Source organism: Thermobia domestica, chromosome 1 (genome assembly GCF_964235325.1).
Source record: "Thermobia domestica chromosome 1, izTheDome1.hap1.1, whole genome shotgun sequence".
In the NCBI taxonomy this organism is placed as follows: Eukaryota; Metazoa; Arthropoda; class Insecta; order Zygentoma; family Lepismatidae; genus Thermobia; species Thermobia domestica.
Genome location: NC_137454.1, coordinates 114,492,742 through 114,515,762, shown reverse-complemented (window position 1 = coordinate 114,515,762; position 23,021 = coordinate 114,492,742). Strand labels below are relative to the sequence as shown.

The following is a 23,021-nucleotide window of genomic DNA, read 5'->3' as shown; positions in this document are numbered from 1 at the left end:
TGTCAAATTGCTTGGATTTCTTGTTACTTGCAACTCCCACCAGGGCCGGATCTACAAAATATAGCGCCCGGGGCAAAGATGTTTTTTCTTACGCCCCCTTCCTCCCAAGTGTAATTACCTTATGTTAGGGATTAGAACAAATCTTAGCTTAAAATATATATTTTAAAAAGTTTAAATCATTTTGTCATCTTCCCCCTTTTTATGATTTTTACTGAAATTTGTGTCCACATATGAGCTCGAAGCCAATTACGAAATGTATTCAAAAGTTACAAAGTGAGAAATATTAAAAGTACACTGCAGAAGACATTTTCTTGTTTAATGAAAACACAAACCGATACATTGTGCAATGTTTACGTTTTATGTATATTAAATAATTATGCTATTTATTAACATTTGATTCTAAAACCGGCTCTTTTGTTGAAGCTCATTTATTTCGAAAATAAAATAATTTATTATACTGAAAACAAAGTTCTCGCAACAAAAGACAGTTGTAGAAGATACAACTTCGTTATTTACGTCAATTGGGACCTATTGTGAAATGTCCCACAGATTTTAACACAAATACAGAACAAGATATTTAGAAACATTTTTCTATAAATATGGGCCCTTAACTTGACAAACTGCAGTTCTTCTTCTTCCTTGGCTTACTTTATGATTCCACCTGTATGTAGATAATTGTGTATTAATTTTTCTCATGTGGTATTGGCTTTTCTCAAGCGATAATGCCTTTTCTCATGTGCAGTAATTTATCTACAATTTTGAATTCAGGGGGTGTTCAAAAATCCTGGAGGGATGTGTGTGCAATCTTGCATTAATGTCGTATACTATTATCATCTTTTTAATTAGCATTTCCTTTATAAACTTTAAAATTCATTGATGCAACCAACGATTGCATTGGAATTCCTTCCTCAGCCAGAGCCAATTAGCGTCGATTTCCTCATGCTTGGTGTGATGTCGAGATAAAATCGTTGGCAATCGATTGATCAAACGTTGTGACGATCATAGTCGTGCAAAGTTTGATTCCCATTCAATCTTGCGTTGCGTGCTTTGCTTGAAAATTTATCTTGTCGAAAGTAATATGTCCATGGAAGGATTTCTTCAAGATAATTTTTCTTTAGTAGACTAATTGTAACAGATTCTGTAAAAAGCATATTTCTTTAAGTTTTATCATAAATTTTAGAAGTTATTCTAATTGTTCTTCTCGGAAAAATGACTAGATACGGTTCTGTTATTAACAGTGTTATTCACATCTATTTCAGTAAAAATGAATGTGATTTAAATTAAAAAAAAAATACCCGCAGAGAAATGGAAAACTGATTGACTCAATTGTAAGAAAGTCGTTTGACATTGTAACTGAAACGAAGATAAAACAAACTTACTTCGGTCTAGTATCAAGTCACTTCACAACAAAATTTTATTCAGTTTTCCAGTAGTTCACCTCCAACATGCTAATGCTAGCAGTCAGGGACGGCTTTAGAATTTTAATTTTGGGTAGGCCCGCTTCCTCGTGTATGAATACATATGCATATTTGATTGATTAATGACAATAGGAAATTAATTTTACAGTAGTGGTTGATGCTGTTTATTAAATAATTGTTTACCATTAATATAAAAATGGAAAACATATGTACTCTTTATTGTATCTTTTAGTGTTTATATATTTTTCAACATTTTTGGGTAGGCCTACCCGCTAAAACCGCCTACCCGGCCTACCCGCTAAAACCGCCTACCCGGCCTACCCGCTAAAACCGCCACTGCTCGCAGCACGTAAAAGGTGCCACAGATCACATCCTCAAGACATGTTTGGCCATATATTAAGCAAACAATGCAAAAGGATGCGTAAGACGGCTGGTTATCCCCGGTTACCTGACCTTTTGATTTGATTGAAACTACAAAAAGCAATATTCAATATTGATATTGATATTTTGTATTGCTGCTATTCAGGGTGCGAAATCCCGGGGGGGAGGGATTTCCCCCCACCAAGAATTTTACACTTACTTTTCCCCCTCACCAAAATCTGTAAGGGGGGACACCTTAATAGGAAAATATAAGTAGGTCTATAAAGAAAATTTTCAGACAAACAATAATTTTAAATGCATGCTGTTTTAAAAAACGTAGTTTATTTGTAAAAGGATCAGGTGTTTAACTTTTTCGGTTGTTGACGAGATGAAGACCTTTATTCTCTAGCGTACAAGTTGCATGCAAAATTGGTAAAATTTCTCAAACAAACAGATTGTTCTTCAATTTCAGTGGACGAACCTACAAACAAGTTTGCGGATAAGCACTTGCTGTTATATGAACATATGTGGACGAAGAAAATAAACCTTGTTGTCGTTTTTATAAATTAGTGCCTGTAGAAAATGCCGATGAAAAATCCCTTAAAGAGAAAATTATTCAAACATTTTCCGAAGATGGCATAGATACGGCAAAGAAAAACTGGTTGGATTTAGTTCGGACGGGGATGCAGTGTTTACTGGGAGAAACGAAGGTGTTGCTGCTCAAATTAGAAGAAATGTCAACCCGTGCCTAATTAGCGCACACTGCATGACACATCGAATTGATCTTGTTTCTGAAAAAGTTTTTGGTGTTGTGAATGCTGTTCACAACTTTGCATGTTTGTTAGGCGAACTTTACCAGGTGTTCAGTCATCTACAGCTGCAACACTTAAAAGTATCGCGACAGTCACAGATGCCGCAGGACAAAAATTTGAACGATTACAGTGGTTCGGATTTCACCTTAAACTGTAAGTCCACATTTCATAGCCTCGCTGCTGAAAAGGGTCATTAAACTTAAATCAGCAAATCAATCGTATTATAGTGTTTGTGCTTTTATTTTCTAAAGTTGAACGTCCTATGAATATTCACCACGGCTAAGGAAGACGGTCATGATGAGATGAATTATAATGGTTGATTAGGATAATGGAAGGAAGCGAGAGGACCCCGAGAAAACCCCCACACAATTGTTTGTATACCGCAAGCAGAATTTGGCGCGAGCTAGGATCCAGCCGATGATTCCACGCACCTGAGGAGAGCGCTCTACCACTGAGGCAACACGGCTTTTTGTTGTCTATCAAGTATTTGTATTGAAATCATTATTTATAATAATATATTCTTGCTAATAATACAATATAGATACATAGTATTATTTAGACTTACAAAGGTGACCGTATATCTGAACGACCAAACTGAAACACTACGTACGTAGCGAAGAAACGAGAATTTCATAAATAATAATAATAACTATACTCTGACTCTACAGCTCATGAGGATTTATGGCTTGCCAGGTGGAGTGCTTCAAGTTAGTAGTTCTAATGCTTGGTTAGGACATCGGTTCTCAGGGACTATTATTTCTGACTTATATATCTCTACTGCTATTTTCGCGAATGTAATCTTCAATATAATGGTAAACACAAGGGTACTGCGCTCCCACTAGAGTCTAATCCTGGACCATACGCACCGAAGTGTATATTAAATGCAGTAGATAAGTTACCAATTTTGGTTAAATGAATAAATAACATTAAAGTATTTTTAAATAACAATTACGACTAGTTTGAACATTTATTATTATTATTATTATTATTATTATTATTATTATTATTATTATTATTATTATTATTATTATTATTATTATTATTATTATTATTATTATTATTATTGTTAATAATCCATTAATATTTCAATTTTTTGGAGGCTCCACGGAGCATTAGTGTGGATCGCTGAACTTCTTCCCCCCCACCATTTTCAAATGATTTCGCACCCTGCTGCTATTTACAATGACAATATAAATATGAAAATAGAAGTATATATGACACTATTGTATTAGTATAGAATTATGTATATACGACAAATCAGTTGATAAAGTGATGCCGAAAAAGGAGTTATGATGTAGAACACTAACATCCTCTCTTAAGAGTCGCCTTATGCATCCTCTTGCATTGTTGATTCAATATATGCCAAACATGTCTTGAGAATGTGAACTGTGGCACATTTTACGTACTGCGACTCTTAGCATGTTAGAGATGAACTACTGAAAAAGTGAATAAAATCTTGATGTGAAATAATTTGATATTATAAAGCATTAAGTTTATTTTATGTTCGTTTCAGTTACTATGTCAGACGGCTTTCTTGCATCTGAGTCAATCAACTTTTCATTTGTCCGCAGGTATTTTTTTTTTTTTTTAATCAAATTCATCTTTACCAAAGTAGATGTGAATAACACCGCTGATAAAGAACTGTATCCTCGTCATTTTTCCGAGAAGAACAAGAAGAAGAATAACATCTAAAATTTGTGATGAAACTTGAAGAAATAGTTATTCTTCTTACAGCCTCTGTTAGAATTACCAAACAGATAATTACGAATGCAGGACAAAATTCAAGAGGACAAACCCCAAGGAAAATTCAAACAAAACGGACTAAATTCAAGCGACAGAATGATAGGTGCAGATTAATAAAAGAATGATTATTTTTTCTTCAACTGTTATGCATCTAAAATATTATCTGAAATTTTTGACTTTACGGAAATAACATTTTAAAAAATGCTGAAAAACCAATAAAAGACGTAAGACTGTTATAGTAAGTATATATTTCACATTTTCATCTTTGCTTAAAAAAAATCTTGATTAGTATTACAGAATTAAAATAAATATTTATACAGTACTTAAAGTTAAAGACTGCTACATGCTACCATACAGAACGACTTCTTAAAAATCAAATGGCAACACAGTAACTTTTCATAATTAAAATTAATGGCCTTACTGTAGTATGCTAAACGTATTTCAAATGTATTAAAGGTATAATAAATAGGAAAAATGAAATGAAATCTTTCAGTTTTACGTCCCACGGTTATGCCGGTTAGGCTAAAGGAGACGGTGAAGATGAGAAATGAATGAAATGGTGGAATGAAGAAAGTGGGAGGAAACGGGAGAACCCCGAGAAAACCCACGCACACGGTGTTTGTCCACCACAAAGTTCACTTGACGGGGACTGGGATCGAACCCGGAACCCCAAGCACCAGAGGTGAACGCTCTTTTTAGTGAGACATCTTGCTATCCCCTCCCTTCTCTCCTGGCATTCTCGTCTTCTTCGAGATACATTTTTCTCTGAACTGATCCTTCACATCTATCAAATTAACAATAACCTTGGCTTCCGACAACCATCTGTCGAATCCTTGATTCCTGAATCTGGAGATTGTGTTCAAAAGACCCAATAACAAATCAAGAGACCTTTGCAAAGTAAAGTCCTTATTCTATATTTCTTTGTTTACTGGATTTAGTTCATGCAAAACTTAGCCCAAAAATACTAACAATCTTTAAACCCAGAACTCACTAATTTTGATATGGCACTAGAAGACGAAGGTGTAATTTGTTTGGAAGCAGAAAATAAGTTATACAGGGAAAGCAAAGGTGAGCATTTTCACTTTTTGAATGCATTAGCCATAACCGCTTCGTTTTCTCCCCATTTGAACGAACTTTGTACTACATAGTTGATCGCCTTCCTTCTCTGGTTGTAGAAGAAAAGTCTATGTTGTGTGGATTCAATGACGAAACCATGAAATGTTGTACAAAATAGCACCTTTCTTTGATATTTCGCTTGGCCAAATAGGATCTTCAACGTACATGTCAACTTTTTTTTCTCGCACTTGTCGCAATTTCTTTTTCTGACATTTGACTATTTGCAGCAAATGCGAAAACAGTGTGCTGCTCTGGTTTAGAAGAGTAGTCACTATTCATTGCTAGAAAGCAAGTTAGGAAAACTGTCTTCATTTTTTTTTTTTTTTTTTTTGCAATACTTTAACTGTTGAACACTATCATTTTCAGATTTTCCCATATTTTTGGAAGAGAAATCATCGAAGTTGTGAGAATGATCCTTTTTGTCTAACTACTTCATTGCCATTTCATATACCATGTTTTCTTCCTCACTTAGTTTCCTTTTGTTCTATTCTCGTTGCCAGAAAATTTCTTTTTTCCAGACACCGAAGTCATTTCGAACAGTATGCTCTTTAAATCGAAGAGATATCCTAGTTTTATAATGAACAGTTTTGGTTAAGAAAAGTAAAGGAAAGACAAACAGAATTGTGTGTATCAAACCTAGAAATATATTTGTTTTATATTTCGTTTCCATCTTCTGCAACAATTATAATATTGTCAGATTACTGACAAATTATCGAGAATTATAAACTATTGAACCCAAACTAATTTCAGTCTTAACTCAGTGGTCTTCAGAAAATACCTGGAGATAAATGTTTCGATTGATTTCCTATAATTTTTATGTCCCTTTCTTAATTGTGAAATACTATCGTTTAAAACGTTTATACAGTATATTAAAATGTACTTCAAAATGTGTTTAGCACATTCAACTACCTTTATTATCTACATCAAATAAAAATAGAATCGTTTGCATTCGACAAAATTTAATTATTACGTGTAAAAAGGTAATACCAACTAATTAAGAAAGGGAAAAGACCAATTGATTTATTTTTGTCCTGACAAAGTGTAAATTCATTGAACTAATTCCAGTGAACATAATTAATAAGTGGAAACGTATCTATATTCCTCTTATTTGACTCGTGTGCATGGTATTCTCGGGATTCTTCCGTTTCCCTCCCACTTTATTAATTTCTATCACCGTCCATATGGCCTGAGCCAAACTTGCCAGTATTAATCTTACGCTCAAAATGGCACCCTCTACATACTCTCAACTAGCTGCGCCCAGGGGCAAATGCCCCGTAGATTCGGCCGACTCCCACTTTAAAGTAAATATAATACTGCATTTAATTAATGCATTACGTGATAGTGACTTCACTAGAAATGGTAATGCTCAGAAGGAATTTAATCTGAATCAACGCAAGATATTTAAAATTGTATTCTATGCAGTGACATTTAAGTGGGTGGCTTCCGAGCTTAAGCACTCACCTAAATTTTACCGCAACTTTTTATTGTTTTATATATATATTGCAGAATTTTCACATTTCCAGGAAGAAAGTTAGCAAGCCCCTCCCGAAACAAGAAAAGCCCCTCGAAACAAAATCGTAAATGCTCCATTGATTCAATGAAACGGAAAACTCAGTTAAAATTACAGAGATATATTATATTATCCAGTATGGTAGCGTTTGGTAAATTTATATATATATATATCTTTAATGTATCAGACATATATTCTACAACCTGTTATGGTCCAGGCCACATGTAGGAAAAAAATAGCTACTCTGAATAACTCCTTAGAGTCGTCTTCTTGTTCACCTCAACCATAGGTTGGTGGGCAACATAGAAATTTTAAAACTTTTCTCTCGCTTGGGAGAGCTGTTTTATACTTTGATAAGGCTTCTTCTTCGTAACTGCATCTAGATATTCTATCATTGGTCTTCCTCTTCCTGGTTTTCCTTCTGTCTTTCCCTCTATCAGCACAGTGATTCAATCGGAGTGTCGAATAAGATGGCCAAGCATGCTGTTTCTTCTTTTCCTATTATCTTCATGATCTGTAGTCCTTCATTAGCTTCCTTTAGTACGTCTTCATTCCTTTTCCTTTCGGTCCATAATATGCGCAGCATTCTGCGCCAACATCACATTTCAAATGCTTCCAGCTTGGATATTTCAGCTTTTCTCAGTGTCCACATCTCTGATTCGCACAGCTCCACGCTCCATACCAATGTCTTACTATATCATTTACGAACGTACAGCGCATTTTTTGATGTTAGTATATGCCTAAATTAAACAAATTATCACTAATAGAAACACACACACACACGTGAACGGGTTTCGGCACCACGTTGTGTGCATATGCTCTTGAGTTTTATTTGGTTTTAGGGCACAGCGCACATTGAACGTTTTTGTTTAGGTGAGGTTTTCGTACCTGCAACCTAGAACGTATTTTTATTTTTATATTATTAGGGAGAGCATTTTGGGTGAATGAAAGGTATACAGTTTTTGAGGAGGAAATGTGCGAGTAGAAAGGAAATATTTATTTACAGCAAAGGCAATGTGTGAGGCTTTAATGCGAGTGCCTTTGTTTTTTAAAACGAATTTAATTTGAAATTTAATTTTTGATAAAATTTTGGGTTAGTGTTGGATTGGAAACAACACAGCCTAAAAGGAAACATTTAGATATGAGAGCAGAACGGAGAGTATATGTATAGAAACTGCAACTGACTTGGATTTGCCAATAAATGAGTATTACTTACGGATTTAATTTTATTCATTCCAGTTTGTTGTAGTTTGTATTAACATTTACACTAACACATCACTAATACACAGTTTTTGAAGGTTATTTAGTGATACTTGTTTTAGTTTGAAAAATGAGGTGGTAAGGCTTTTAGTCTATTAAGCATCTAAATTGCTTGGAGATTAACTCTGGGCAGCGACCAATTAGGAATCTGGACTCCAGCATCGTAGACTGCTAGGCAACCATTTTTTTTTTTTTTTTGTATGGGCGAAGTTTTCGGTGATTTTCCTTCTTTTGGGAGGACCACGAGGGTGTTTCCTAAGGTTTTAAAATACCCTAAAAGTTTATGACAGTTTTTTTTCATTTTAGGTATTTTCTTTTTTAGATTTGTATATGCTTCAATAACAAACTAAGACAAATCGGAGTATCTCGCACACAGAGGTGTTGCGCGGTTGAAATATCGAGGTAAAAAGCTTACTGTTACAAGTTGTTGCTTCTATTTGTAAGTTTGCTTGGCGTTGTTCGAAGGATCTGGCGTCCCTATCTCAGCAAATCAATTGCTTGTGATGAGAACGTTCTCTTCAGTGTGTTTCCATCTTATGTTTGCAGTTTCATTGTATGTTTTTTTTCTTCTGCTCTATCTGCATGTTTGCTTCCGGCTAATGTTGAACTATTGAAAGCTAATTGCATGAGACACGAAAAGTGAACGTTTCTATGCAATGGAAAATTAAATTTAGAATAATCGCGTTTCTTGATTATTTCCTTTTTACTCTTTTTTGATTTATTTTGTTTTTCTTTTAGAAATTACAAATTAGATTTGTTTTACGTAATTGTACACAGAAACTTCTTACTGTCGCAGCTTCAGTACGCGAGCGGAACGTACTGTACTTTATAATTTCAACTTCAGCAGGATTAACAGTATGCGAGCGGTCACACGTGAATAAACAACAAACATATTAAGTCTCTCTCAATCTTTAGCTGCAGACAGATCGATAGGATAGCACGTACTTTGAATAATTGAAACAATTAAGCTAATTCTGTTTATTTTAAAATGAAGTTTAGAGAAGTAACGTTACAGTTGAAGTCCGGCAGTGAATTTAGTATTACAAATACCGAAAATGAGATTGACCGACGGACTCCAGAGTTACATAGTACGACGTGTGTCTACGAAGTTACATCAGTTTTTGGAGAAATTTATAGTAAATGCAGAAAACGTGATAAGTTTCTGCAACTTACGTCAGGTCTTATAACTATTTTGTACTTTGGTCACCAATGTTAACTTTCCATATACACCCTTTTGTGCATCTAACACTATAGCTGCGTGCGCACATAGACTCCAAGTATTTTCTCTTTTTGTACACATTTTTTGTTATATTAAAAAATGACACTGATATTTAGTGCTTACGTCCTCATTACGTGTAAGGCCTGGTGACCATTTCCTAACAAACATCTCCAAAAATTTATTTCATATCCTGTTCTGACTTACCCCTTTGGCTTTGTCTCACTCTTGAAGTGTCTCCTACGATATCCAATGTTAATGGGAATTTTCCATTGAGAATATTCTATCATTGGGATTTAAGAACACACATATTAAACAGACGAAATAAAGAAAACATGCATATATACAATATATTCAATTGGTAACTTCTCAATTAAGAAGGGGAGATCGGCCGTCCTTTTAACATCCCATAGCATAATTCAGCGTTTCCCAACCTTTTTCAACTTGCGGCACACTACAGGTGTAACTTGAATTCTCGCGGCACACCCATATATATATATATATATATATATATATATATATATATATATATATATATATATATATATATATATATATATATATATATATATATAATTACCGTGGTATTTTAATGTGATTACTAATTTCCTTCTTACAGAGAAGAAAGCTCGATCTATGATTTTCCCCCGTGCTAAATCGTTATACTTATTTTTCATTCTAATTTTAAAATAGAAAACAATAGCAATGAAATATAGGACTCGGGTTTTTAAAAATCCACTTTCTCTTTCGAAAACTGTATCTAACCTCTAACTAAAAGGGAAGATCACTAAATAACGAACAAATAAACAAATCTCCTATACTTTTAAAACACAAATGTAGGTAATTTGTATGCATGCTTGCTTTGTTGAATTTATTGAATGATATGTTAAAATTTCAAGTTACGAAATAGTCTGCAACAATAAAGAAGTAATAATGGTCATGACAATGATAAATACGTTTTTCAACATTAAAAATGTACAGAAAAGTAACACAGTATGAAATTTAAAATTGTAGATTTATAGTAGAGGTTCATAGTAATGTGAAATATAAATATACATTTTCCCCTGTCTTGCAATTTGGTTCGTATAGAATTAATAATTTGTTTCGATTTTTTCACGGCACACCGGTTAGGAAACGCTGGCATAATTAAATATGATTAACCAACAACAAGAATCACATAATATTCAATAAAAGAAAATGAAAGAAAAATACAATAATAAGATGTACGGCTGCTAAGGAAATCACTTTATAACATATTGAAATATGCCTTCAACGCTAAAACTAAACTCCGAGGCGAGGTTTTGCACCTTCCCAACAATGGGTGCAATCCCCAGCGATAATAGCTTCGCTCCCCGAGCAGCATTGCCCATAAGCCTGTCTCCAAGTGTTTCCAACCTACTATTTTGTTACCGAAAAAAACAAAATGTTGAAGTATTGACTTTATTTTATAAGAAACTAAAGGTAGAGAAAACACATGGTAGAAAACTGAGTAGACCCCGCCTCAAAACCTCATAGTACCGGTACTCTTCGCCCCTGTCAAAACCCACATATAAACACGGTTGGTAGTTTGAAATAAGGCAAACGGTGACTTATCCGACCACGTTTTCAATTATCCATGTTCCAATTTGCGTGTTTGCGACATCATTGGCATCTACAACAGCGTAATGGCCCCTTATCAGTGGTTTCGTCTGTGCAACCCCGTCCCGGATGTCCATATGATGTAACTCGCAGCCAGTAGCGTAGCCAGGATGTGTGTTTTTTTTTTGGGGGGGGGGAAGTGCTGTTATAGGTACATATAGAAAAATTACAAACAAAATAATATATAAACAAAAATATATTAAAAAAATTACAAACATCAAAGTACCAAAGTACATTGTCGGACCTCTTTGGGGGGGGCGGCCCCTCTGGACTCCCTTCCCTATGCCACTGCTCGCAGCAGCCTGTGATTATCTACACAGGGTAAGGAGGTACTCCCTGAATTCCCCCGCCACTTGCATCGCAGTCACACTAAAGGTTTGACTGACAATCTATTTTAATGCTAGGCGGGACCTGTCATAGGATTTTCTTCCGACTACTGTTCCTCTTCATCGATGTATTGCTGCCGTGAGTTTTGTAGGCCATCATTACCTTGGACGCAGTCTCTCACGACATACTCAATATTCTCACCACTTTCATTAAGCTCTCAATACAAGACCCTGCTGTTAATTTGGCCTAAAACTGAGAGGTCATCCGTTTTAAACTATAAGCGTGTGCTCAGCTCACGACACACTGACGTTCTAATGGTCCTGAGATAGTACTTAATTTGCTATAGTATACCATTATCACCAACAGCCCAACGCCGCCTGACCGTTGCCATTCAGATATCTAACGATTTTCCAACTCCAGATGATTTCATTATATTGAAGTATCTATATATGCACCAATAGAATAAGAATTTTGAGTTTACATAATGACTTCTACCTTTATAAAATCGTACATTGTATAATTTTCTTTGTACCGACAGCTAGCTTTTCTGACACACATTATTTCAGACATGGATGTTATATTGTAACATCGGTTCTATCCTATTTTAGGGGGCACAAATTTGTAAAATTTACGAAGATATATGTTGCTTGATTTCAAATAAAATTGTATAAATAATCGAAATATATCGCGATTTTATCTCTCATATGTATAATAATTTAGAAGTACGAAATGAAGTGTTCCCGCGTAGTACCAGTATTTCATAAAAAAAGACACGGTGAAGTAACGTGCTATGTAAAGCCAGTGTAAATAGTGATCATAGAAATGTATAGCTGTACTACATGCAATACATGTTTTTTCTATGCCATATAGGCCTAGAATGTTTTTTCATAATCCTCGTTTATGTCCAATGTCGCTGATTGGAATGCTCTCTATGGACGCACTCCCTCAAGTGCCCCCTGCTGCGTTCTTGCTCTAAATTGGTCAGTTAGCATTCGTGGTTCTTAGGGGCCACCTAACACATGTTAGTTTTTAAGTTGGTTCATGTTTTATACACTGTAGTTTATATGCCATATGTCTACACGCTGTTTCCTACTAAGATATCCTAAAGTAAATCTACATCTATTATTACAACTTCCGCCTTAAGAAACATTTTCTTATGTAATAAGTACTAATAGAAGTCAATATTTTGTGAATGTAATTATGCCCACCTAAAATACGATAACATTCTTATTGGTCAGATTGATTAATTGTTTATTTGTTTGGTGAACCTCCTTTTGTCGAAGGTTTAATAATATTATTATGTTATCGTAGGTTTATAAAAGGAAAAACGTGACAGCGGATGTGACTTCATTTGCACGTGAACGCAATGCATGTAGGGAATATGGCGCTTACAGCTGTTGAATGTGAATAGTGAGTTTAAAAACTTCATATTACTAGTTCATTCGTGACGCAGCATGTTACATATTACACATAGCACTAGTTAACGCAAATGAAGCTAGCATAATTTTTTTTTGACTGTAGCTCAATGACTGCTGAGCAAACTCAATTAAATGTACCGTTAAGAGGTGAAGATAAGCCGCGCGCAAACACTACAATTCCTCCGTTGTCTACTAATGCAGTGCTGAACGACGAAGTTGCTTTATTACCAGACTTAGCTTTTGCTCCTGTTTCTACGAACGGTGGCACCATAGATTCTCCACGAGGAAATCGCGAGAACCAGCCGCTTCTAGGGCGGATGGAGTCTGATGTCACATTTAATTACTTCCCAGGTGAGTGAAGTTCAACATATGAGTGTATTTATCCTCTTTTGTGAGAATTCGCTCAAGGTCGCCCGTAACACTGTCAATAATCAGTGAAACTAAACATAATATTAGCATATTTAATTGATTCCCAAAGTATATGACACTTTTGAATGTTGACCGGTGTTGTATAAAGGATTTCGTTATTGGCATTTCAAGATAAAAAGACAATTACCGTGAAAGAAGTCAACCGTAAAGTGACATCATCCTTCATATCGCTGTGATAATTAATTAGTGCAGACAAAAGGCAGTGTTGTTTGTAGCTGAATGATCGTGTGTCATAAGTTTGAGAAAAGAGATTATAGTAATCTGATCTGTGCTGCATGGTAATTTTAATATTTTATGTTTTAACTGAAAATTATTCCAAGCGTACGGTTTTCACATCTTGCTTATATTTCATGTAGCTAGCTCAAAAATTACGCATTATATATAACGTATGTTCAGATTGCGTGGAACAAATTTTATTTTGTCACTTTATTCGCAAAAGGCTAAATTACGAAAGCAGTGTCATTATTGACATCATCTGATGATTCACACTCCACTTGACATTTAAAAAACTATAGGTTATAGTTAAGGAGCCGTACTTCCCATTTAGGGAAGGACGCGAAACGCCATACTTTCAGGAATTATTCATTGACTATCTAGGATGTTAAAAAGTAGGTAATAGACTGAGTTCTTGCCCTTGTACTTAGGGTGTTCAGGTAGTGCAACAGTAAGATGTATCCTCGTGCACGGGAGATGAGAAGTAGCTGTTCTTAACTATTACCGTGACGGACAACCAACTCACATTGTCAATTCTTTGATATCATCATTATTGGCAGATTTGTTTTTATTCCTTCCAGGGTCACTTTTAGAGTTACTCAAATTCAAAAGACAGTACCTTTGGTAAGTCAGCATGAAAGACAGAGCAACTTGCAGTTAATGTCGAAACTAGTTCTGGGTAGGGTTCTCACTAGGTTTGGGCTTAAAAAAAAAAAAAAAAAAAAAAAAAAAAAAAAAAAAAAAACCTGAAATTATATTTATTGTAGCGTATATAACGTTGAAACGAATGGCTTTTGTTCCAACTCCTTGTAGGGATTGGATGTGTGAAGTATTTACATGGAGAAAATGTTAAAACATTATTAAGTTCGGTCTGCGTCGCCATACAAAATTGCCCGTATCTACAAATGGTAGTGGATATAGATGAAACACATCAAGTACCGTCAAGTCTTTATTTTGGGCAATTCATTCGTTATTGGTTCGATTATTTGAGTCAAGTGATTTGATTCCGTTTTCGAGAACTGATTTGAGCTTATCAAGTAGAAGGAGCATTTTGGGTTATGTTAATTCTATATTATTCTAAATATTATAACTAGGAGATCCTGTTTCCATATCCGCTATCTGATTTGAATTCCCTTGTTGGCAACAGATTTTTATCTCTTTTGCAATTAGTGTTTACTTCTACTATTCACTATTTTCCGAAGTTCAACAAATAGGCAAGAGTACACTTTAAGCAGAACAACTGATTTTCGTCACAGGATGTGGCATTGGGGAATAGAACGTACGTAATAGGTTAGGTTATGGTAGGTATCGGTTCCTACGAATGTTCTGCTCAAAGTGCACTTTTGCCAACAAGTACTTCATAATCTGGGAGTCAGGGGTGTATCCACGGGGGGCCCACCTGGGCCAGGCTCCCCAAATGATTTCCTGCCCCCCCCAAATGACCAGCTTTTAAAACATTATGGTGATATTACCTCGCTTCAATCATTTAAAAATAACAAAGTTTACATATTAATAATTTATGGAAAAATAGTATTTTACCATACCAATCGAAAAATAGTATAGTATACTTTTTTGTGACAACAGATTACAGAATTTACTGTGTATTATATTTGACAGTTTGAAGACAAACGTTCAAACAAATACCATAAAACAATGGTATTAAACTAAGGGCGTGGGTGGATAAGCATAGTGAAATGGTACGTCTTAGGTGACATATGGATGTTGGAAGGTGATGGATGAGAAAGCGATAGAACTTTCTTAGTTGCCTTTATAGATAGGTTCTGTGTACAAGGGCTTAAATTGAAATAGTTATGCACAAAAGTATAATGTTTGGTCCGGGGCAGTATTCTTAGTTAAACATAATAAAAATACCAGGAATATAATTTATGAAGAAAAGACAATAAATAAATAAATAATAATAATAAGCTAAAAACAATGAAGAAAACCAAAATTTTCCGGTTTTTTCAGGGCTCAGAAACACGAGTTGCAACACATTTTTTAAAATTTTGTACATTGCAGCTGGCCCCCCTTCAAAAACGACGCCCCCCGTACCAAAACCTGCTGGCTACACCCCTGCTGGGAGTTTTATAACGTAAATAGGTTAAGTTTATTTTTTTAATACTCGTTATATATAGCACCCATCTTTCTTTTCAATATTCATCACCGACTCAGAAAAATTAGTTAATTGACCTTACTGGAAAAAGTTAGGAAGACCTGGAAAAATTAAGGAATTTAATGGAAAACTGTCCAAACCTGGAAAAGCCAGGGAATTTTAATATTAGACTTCTCAGATTTTTTTTCTCCGCACACGGCTATGTAGTAGGATAGATTTTATAAAAATAGTTTGTGAGCAAAACTTCTCTACCTATACACGCACGAAGTATATACATGTGCATGCGCAGTAGATCAGCAACCCCCTGGTCGGGAAAATTATAGTTGGTTTTTAGATTATATATAGAGCTGGAAATTTGTAAATCGTGACTGGAAAACTTCAAAAAACCAGTCAATTCTTGCACATCAATTAGATGGGAATCCTGTTCAAGTAAGTTTATCGATTGCTTTTGTTCTGAGTGGTTTAAAGCTTAAATTGTACTATTTGATTGATTGGTTTATGTTTCATGGGATGTCAGCACCGAGGCTATTTGCCCCCATCACGATAAGTCCAATGGGTGATACAAGCTGCACAATAAACTTTTAATTAAATTGTATTACGGAGCTGGGTAACCACATAATCAGGCATTGTACTTCAGTGGTGATAAATCAATTATAAGATTTTATTTTCATTTGGTCATTAATATAAATATAAATAGCTTGTAATACATGTATACCGGTATATAATATAGAAAGCTTTTCATTGTTTAATTACGGTACTGGATCCATAGATTTTTATACTTGATTTATCACTATTGAAGTCCCATATCTAAGTGATTAACCAGCTACGGAAACCGATTTAAACTTACCGGTACCATTCTGAAGAGAAGCAATCGATAAATGTGCTTGAAATATCAATCTTTTCAAGAATTTTTGATCTTCAAAGGAATACTAATACTTCCAGATCAATATTGTAATAACTCGTATTAAATTTTGCATAAGTCTTTCACTGGAGAAGATCACATTTCGCACACTTGATATACTATACGTGTAAAATGAGCCATCACAAACAATCACGTAAAATTGCTATTGAAGCAAAATATGAACCAATAGGATGCATTTTAAATGCTTATTAGAATTGTACTTACCCAAAAACATTCTTAATTTTATTGAACTGTGTACTTGACAATGTCAGTCAAGCAATAATTTTCTAAAACTTTCATTGTGACAACACAAGAAGAAAAGAGAAATAGATTGAATTTGTTACAACATATAGTTTCTATTTCTAATTAAGGAATTTACCTCAAGCAGTCGTTTTTAATATCTAAGTTGGGAAAAGTACAGATTCAAAATTCATTATGGGAGACCCGGGTTCGATTCCCGGAGGGAGCTCATGTGGTTCGGATTCCACGTTAATCAGTAGGTCCACGTCTCATATAGCCTCGCTGCTGAACGGGACGCTAAACTAAAATCAAATCAAATCAAAATTCATTAGTTGATCAGTCCAAGTGTGTTGGGTAATGATGGAAGAGCCAGATTTTAAATTTCTAGGTCAGATGATACTTTGGTTCTGAAGACGTAATTTGTCAATTTTCGGCCTTTTATATTTATTAATGAAGTGAAGTGAAATATACATGAAAAACGTTTAGCATTTCAAAGCAAGGTTTCACTAGTTACAAATGGTCAGCTTTACAACGGTAAGAAATAGGAATAAACGGTTTTTCGGAATCGATCCAACGTTTCAGGGAAATATACCATCTTCATCTGCATCTCTGGAAGTAGTACAAACTTACTATTTCTGGTTTCAGCATAAATCTCCATAGAGCAAAAACAATAAGGGAGAGCCAGAAGCGGTTTTCTGGAACCAATTCTCAATCCCATCATCTCCTATAACCATCTATTCAGACCGTGAGTAGTAGAAATTAAAACCATTTCCGGTTTCAATATTGAACTCTATAGAGTAAAAATGATAGGATATAGCGACGGGAGTTTTTTTTCGAATCAGTTCAACATTCCAGGAATAGGTTCCATTTTGTCCGTCAACCTTCTATTCAAACCAGAAGGGACACATATTAATTTTCGGTTTCGGCTCATCGCCATAATGAAAAAGTGTTTTATATATATAGCATGAATGTGTTCCATCTCTTACTTGATTCCTTTATTGCAACCGGAAGTGGTAAATCACTTAGAGCAAATAGACTGAAATAGTGATGTCATTTCCTTTCCGTTACCATGGTGATCGCCATGATTTTTTCTATACAAACATGTGAAGCGAACGCTGTATTTTAAAGTCTAGTACAAACGAGGACAACGGCTGTAAATTTATTTGTAATTATAAAATGTTTTAATGACTGAGAAAGGATACAGATTTAGAATAAGAAAACTACGAAGAAAATCAATAAAATTCATTAAAAAAAAAAGAATATCTAAGGAACTTTTTCTAAAAGCGCAACATCTTTAAGTGATAAGGTAGAAATCTAATAATTAATGTAAACGTCATTATCATGTAATCCACCTTAAGAAGCAATTATACACAATGTAATCACCCTAACGCGCAGATTGACAAACTGTGGGCAAAAGGAAAACTGTAAAAATATACAATTTAAAAAAAATATATTTTAGAACGATGTTAATTCTATTGGGACATTTACTTTCCATATGTTTATTCTTGATGGAAATTCACAATATTAATGTCTACAATATTACAAAAGGAAAAGGGAAAAAAGCAAGCCTTTGGTAATTTTCAATCTGGACCATCAGTGGACATAGGTCAGATATTTTCTTATATTTCCTACCAACTTTTTTTTTTTTTTTTTTTTTTTTTAAATTAGAAGCACCACAATAAGAAAATATCCAATTATGAATGGTTCAGCGTATATTCTAAACAACTATTAAACATTAATCTTGTACACGTATGCAGTTATGACACTTATATTAATGAATCAAAAATTTTCCAGAATTATTTAAAGTTTATATCTGATTATGAACAAAGATGAGTATATTTTTTCTTTTTCTATATATATATATTTCTTAGTTTCATTGATTAGAAATATTTAAAAAGAAACAAATATGTCATTCATTCTAATGTTTGCAATTCCGAAATATTTCATCACTGTTTTCGCTTTGCGTTTAGGTTCTTTAGGTATTTAGGCTACTTGTTGTTTAGAAAATAAAATGGCGATCGCCATGGCAACTAAAAGGATGTGACGTCACACTATTTCAGTCTATTAAGCAGTAAGAGAGCGAGTTTCAGAAACTAGCCGAAAGCAGAAGCTTACTACTTCCGGTTGCTTTTCGATACGGATTCAGCGTCCAAAATAGCAGGTTCTATCTTTGATTGTATCCCAGTATTGTGTCATCCAGAAGTTATGTACTACTTCCAGTTCCCATTATTGGATTTGCATCGTGTGTAAGTCAACTGTAGCTTCACACTGTCAACGATACTCACTTGTTTTAATCTTGCTTGTAGGTTTGTTTCAGCGTCAACTAGCCATCTTCTTTCAGTATGAACACTTAATTGAATTTTTAAGTTGCAAGAATGATATTTAAAGAAAAAAATGTCTTTCAAATCAAGCTAATCAGCAGTTAATGTCGGAGGTGTTGTGAGTACAAATGTGTTTTGTAACGTCTGTTGCATTATCTGTAACATTATTATCGGCCATTTCATTATCACAATCTTCCTTAGCCTTGGTGCATAACGTGGCATGTTATACTAAAAAGAAAATCTTAATGGTTTTCATGGGTTACGTAAATTCAGTCTGGCAGGAAAGAAAAAGTACCATAAAACATACAAAACCAATTTTGTTTTGGTATACAATTTCGCTTGCATTTCGTTCTCCGTCGAGAAACACTTTATTGCGAGTTTCATATATTGTTAGAATCTAATGAGTCCCGTTTTCAAAATTATAGCCATAAACGGTTATTTTTCAGTATGTTCGTTTAACAAAGTAGTTTAAAAGTTCATTATTCATGAACTTCGTTTGTTTAACAAGTTCATTATTCATAGAATTACTTTTTTCATTGCTGTTAATATTGTCAATATACCGGAAATAGGAAGCTTATGGATATAGATTTTATCTTTCTTCCCCTCAACGTTAACGGCCTCAATACATACCTACCTACAAACCGTTTTGCAGGTTGATTTGAAATATGTAATATCCTCACGTAGTGCCATTTGAAAAAAATGATACTTTCATGTTCAGGGCGCAAAATTTCGAAGTCAGAAAAACTCGCCAATCCAAAAATGATGGTCGCTAGTATCTCTCTCGTACAAATTATGAGAGGCCCTCCCCTTCCCCTCCACGGTCTTTGGTTTGACCAAAAAAAAAGACGTTAGATCAGGGCATACAATTTGAAAACCAGACAATTAGATTCAGGATAATCAATTTTGAATTGGACAATTCATATACGTGTTTAAAAATATCTTACCTTAAGACTTTACGTTTCTGTAACGCTCTCTCTGTACTGAAGTACCAGCTGATCAAAGTCCTTAAGTGAAGGCCTATTGATGGAAATTGTCAGCAAATCATCCAGTGTGTCAGTCTTCAGTGAATTCTCGTAGGCAGTCTTAACTCTGTTGAGACTGCTAAAGCCTCTCTCACATGAAGCAGTACTCACAGATAAAACTACACAAAATGTGACAATTGGAAGCAAATTTGGGAATCTCGTAATGAAGTTTTCACTATAAATCTTTTCGGTGGCTGATTCAACGTCAATGAAGGAAACAACAGTTTATATTCTGCCTACTCTGCTAAGACAAGGTCCACTTTTTCACTATAAATCTGGTTGCAAGTGCTTAAAAACCAGTTTTATTTCTTCCACACCAAATGCAAGGATTTTTCCATTAGGAAGCCAGCCCAAAATGTCAGTTATATGAAGGGTCAGAACTATCTCTGATGATACAGATTGCAACCGTTCTGTTATGTACATTTTCGCATTCTTGAATCATTCCTACTGAACACTGGTCTCGAGCTCTAAATTTCTAGTCGCCAATGGCGACCTGGCGACCGGAAATTTTGCACTCTGATGTTCGGTTGGCATCACTGTTAACCTTGTGGTAAAGTTGAGATGTTCTATTGGTCCCCAACTGGCTTCCTTTGTACTCAAGCAGAAAATTTATCCTACCGCTTCATAAATAACATTCCAAATAAGCCATAAACAGCACGTGTGTGGTGTCGAGGTGATGCGTTGTTGCCATCGCTAAACTTGTATTAACGATGGATACATTATGTAATAATAACAATATCACTAATATAACAATCATTAAAGCAATCCTATATAGTAGTATGGACAGGGGCGGTTCAAGGACGGACTTCTGGGGATAGTAACGAAAGACTGTATTTCTTTTCTCATCGGGCTTTTGCAGCACTTGCTGCCTGTATGTGGAAGTAGGAGGGAGAAGGGTGAACAAGTTAACATGTTTGGTTCGTACAAGCGTTATCGTTATGGAAGTTGTACGATGTTAACAATATGAAGGGGAAGGGGAAGAAACAAGGAATGTCCATGTATGTGTTTTATCGGGTGCTTTGTCCTATCTGTTGGTGACTCTTGGTACTATTTGAGTGTATATGCCATGCATGCGTAGATGTAAAAAGTGGCAAAAGATTTAATAACCCTATTCTTTTTACGCGGTTTTCAGTATTAAAACGCAGTTTTCTCGAAAATGCAGTTTTGTGACATTCCTTCTTTTTTTCCCTTACCCTTCATATGCTATATTTAAGAGTAAAATAAGCACACATCATGAAACTAATGATTGATTTCTTTTTTCATTACAACATGTGCAAATTGAATTGAATTAAATGAAATATTTCAGTTTAACGTTCCACAATTATGCCCTTTAAGCTAAGGGAGACGGAAGGAGGAGGATGCAACGAAAACAAAAGTAACGAAAAAACTAGACAAAATAGAACTTGAAAAGCAAAAGGCTCACACACACTGACTTTCTGCGAAGACTGCTGAAGAATCAGTAAGCAAGAGGATGAAAATTGCAACATCGCTTTCTTTTTCAGCAGGTCAGCTGGAAGGAGTTGTTGAAATATCCCTCTCATGTAAGAAAGAAACATGTGATTTTCTTCAATGGTGTTCCGCTTCCTTTAAAGCTGCCTGAGGACGGTTTGGGCGATTTTACTTTATCAGAGAGAATGCGAAACAGTGTCCCTTGTATGAATGCTATCTGAATACCACTCATTCTAGCTTTGGAACTTCTTGTATAAAATAACAGACAAATTCTGACCAAAGCATATATTAACTAATAAATAATAGCGTTACAGTTTCGGCAAATTAACTTTGCCTTCATCATACACATTATGAAATACAATTCCTAAGATTACAGCTTATATACTTCTTAAACTGAGAGGAGGTATTCCATGAACCAATCATATTCGTCCTTTCCTTTAACAGTTTTTAATTAATACAAACGCAGCTTTAATGATCAACTTTCACTTAAGAGCTAAACTTTTAATTGGCACACCTGTGTATGAATAACTTTCACTTTTGAAAAACATAAACTTTTAATTAACTATCCGTTGTTCAACACACCTGTTTTTACCTCTTCTTTCTTCTCTGTTTTATCCAATATGTTTCTCCATACATCATGTATATTTAGTCCGCCATTCCAATTCGCTTCCTTCCTTCCTTATCCATTCTGCCTCTTTCCATTTTCTTATAATGCTTCTTTTCTCCTTTTCCAGCCCCTCTACACCTTCCCAGTCTATTTCATGTCCTGTCTCCCTTACATGTTTATATATAGCGTTACTTTCTCTCTTCAATCGAACGTCGTCAGCACAGGGAGAAAGATATTGGATAAAACAGAGAAGAAAGAAGAGGTAAAAACAGGTGTGTTGAACAACGGATAGTTAATTAAAAGTTTATGTTTTTCAAAAGTGAAAGTTATTCATACACAGGTGTGCCAATTAAAAGTTTAGCTCTTAAGTGAAAGTTGATCATTAAAAGTTGCGTTTGTATTAATTAAAAACTGTTAAAGGAAAGGACGAATATGATTGGTTCATGGAATACCTCCTCTCATTTTAAGAAGTATATAAGCTGTAATCTTAGGAATTGTATTTCATAATGTGTATGATGAAGGCAAAGTTAATTTGCCGAAACTGTAACGCTATTATTTATTAGTTAATATATGCTTTGGTCAGAATTTGTCTGTTATTTGAATGCTACAAAATTTCAACTTTTTTTATTAGTTTAAAAGTTGCAAGAGCATATCAAGATAAATGCTCCACTATATATATATATAAACTTTTCTCTCAATGAAAGAATTTGTTCTCTGAAGTCCTTTCATCATAATTAATTTTCTGTTTGAACTCTTTTTAGATGTTGTCACAGACTTGAAAGTATGTGGTCATCCTCTTTAACATCTCTGAAGTGCTCTTTGACGCTAATAGCTATGTTCGTTTTTGTCATACCTATGTAAAATTCTTTGCAAATACAATGTTTATAAGGATTTTAAATTTCAAATAA

General features: G+C 34.7%; 1 protein-coding gene across 4 annotated transcripts in view; it reads left to right on the top strand.

Moving 5' to 3' along the window:
- Positions 1–12,750: 12,750 nt before the first annotated feature.
- The window catches only part of Pi4KIIalpha (phosphatidylinositol 4-kinase II alpha), a 127,822-nt gene continuing 117,551 nt past the window's right edge, over positions 12,751–23,021 (top strand). For 2 of the 4 annotated variants that reach the window (XM_081761982.1, XM_081761974.1), the window contains exon 1: positions 12,751–13,169. In XM_081761982.1, the coding sequence (XP_081618108.1) occupies positions 12,926–13,169 (244 nt within the window). In that variant the 5' untranslated portion in view covers positions 12,751–12,925. The remainder of the gene's footprint in view (positions 13,170–23,021) is intronic. The other 2 variants (XM_081761992.1, XM_081762001.1) reach the window with 2 other exon arrangements.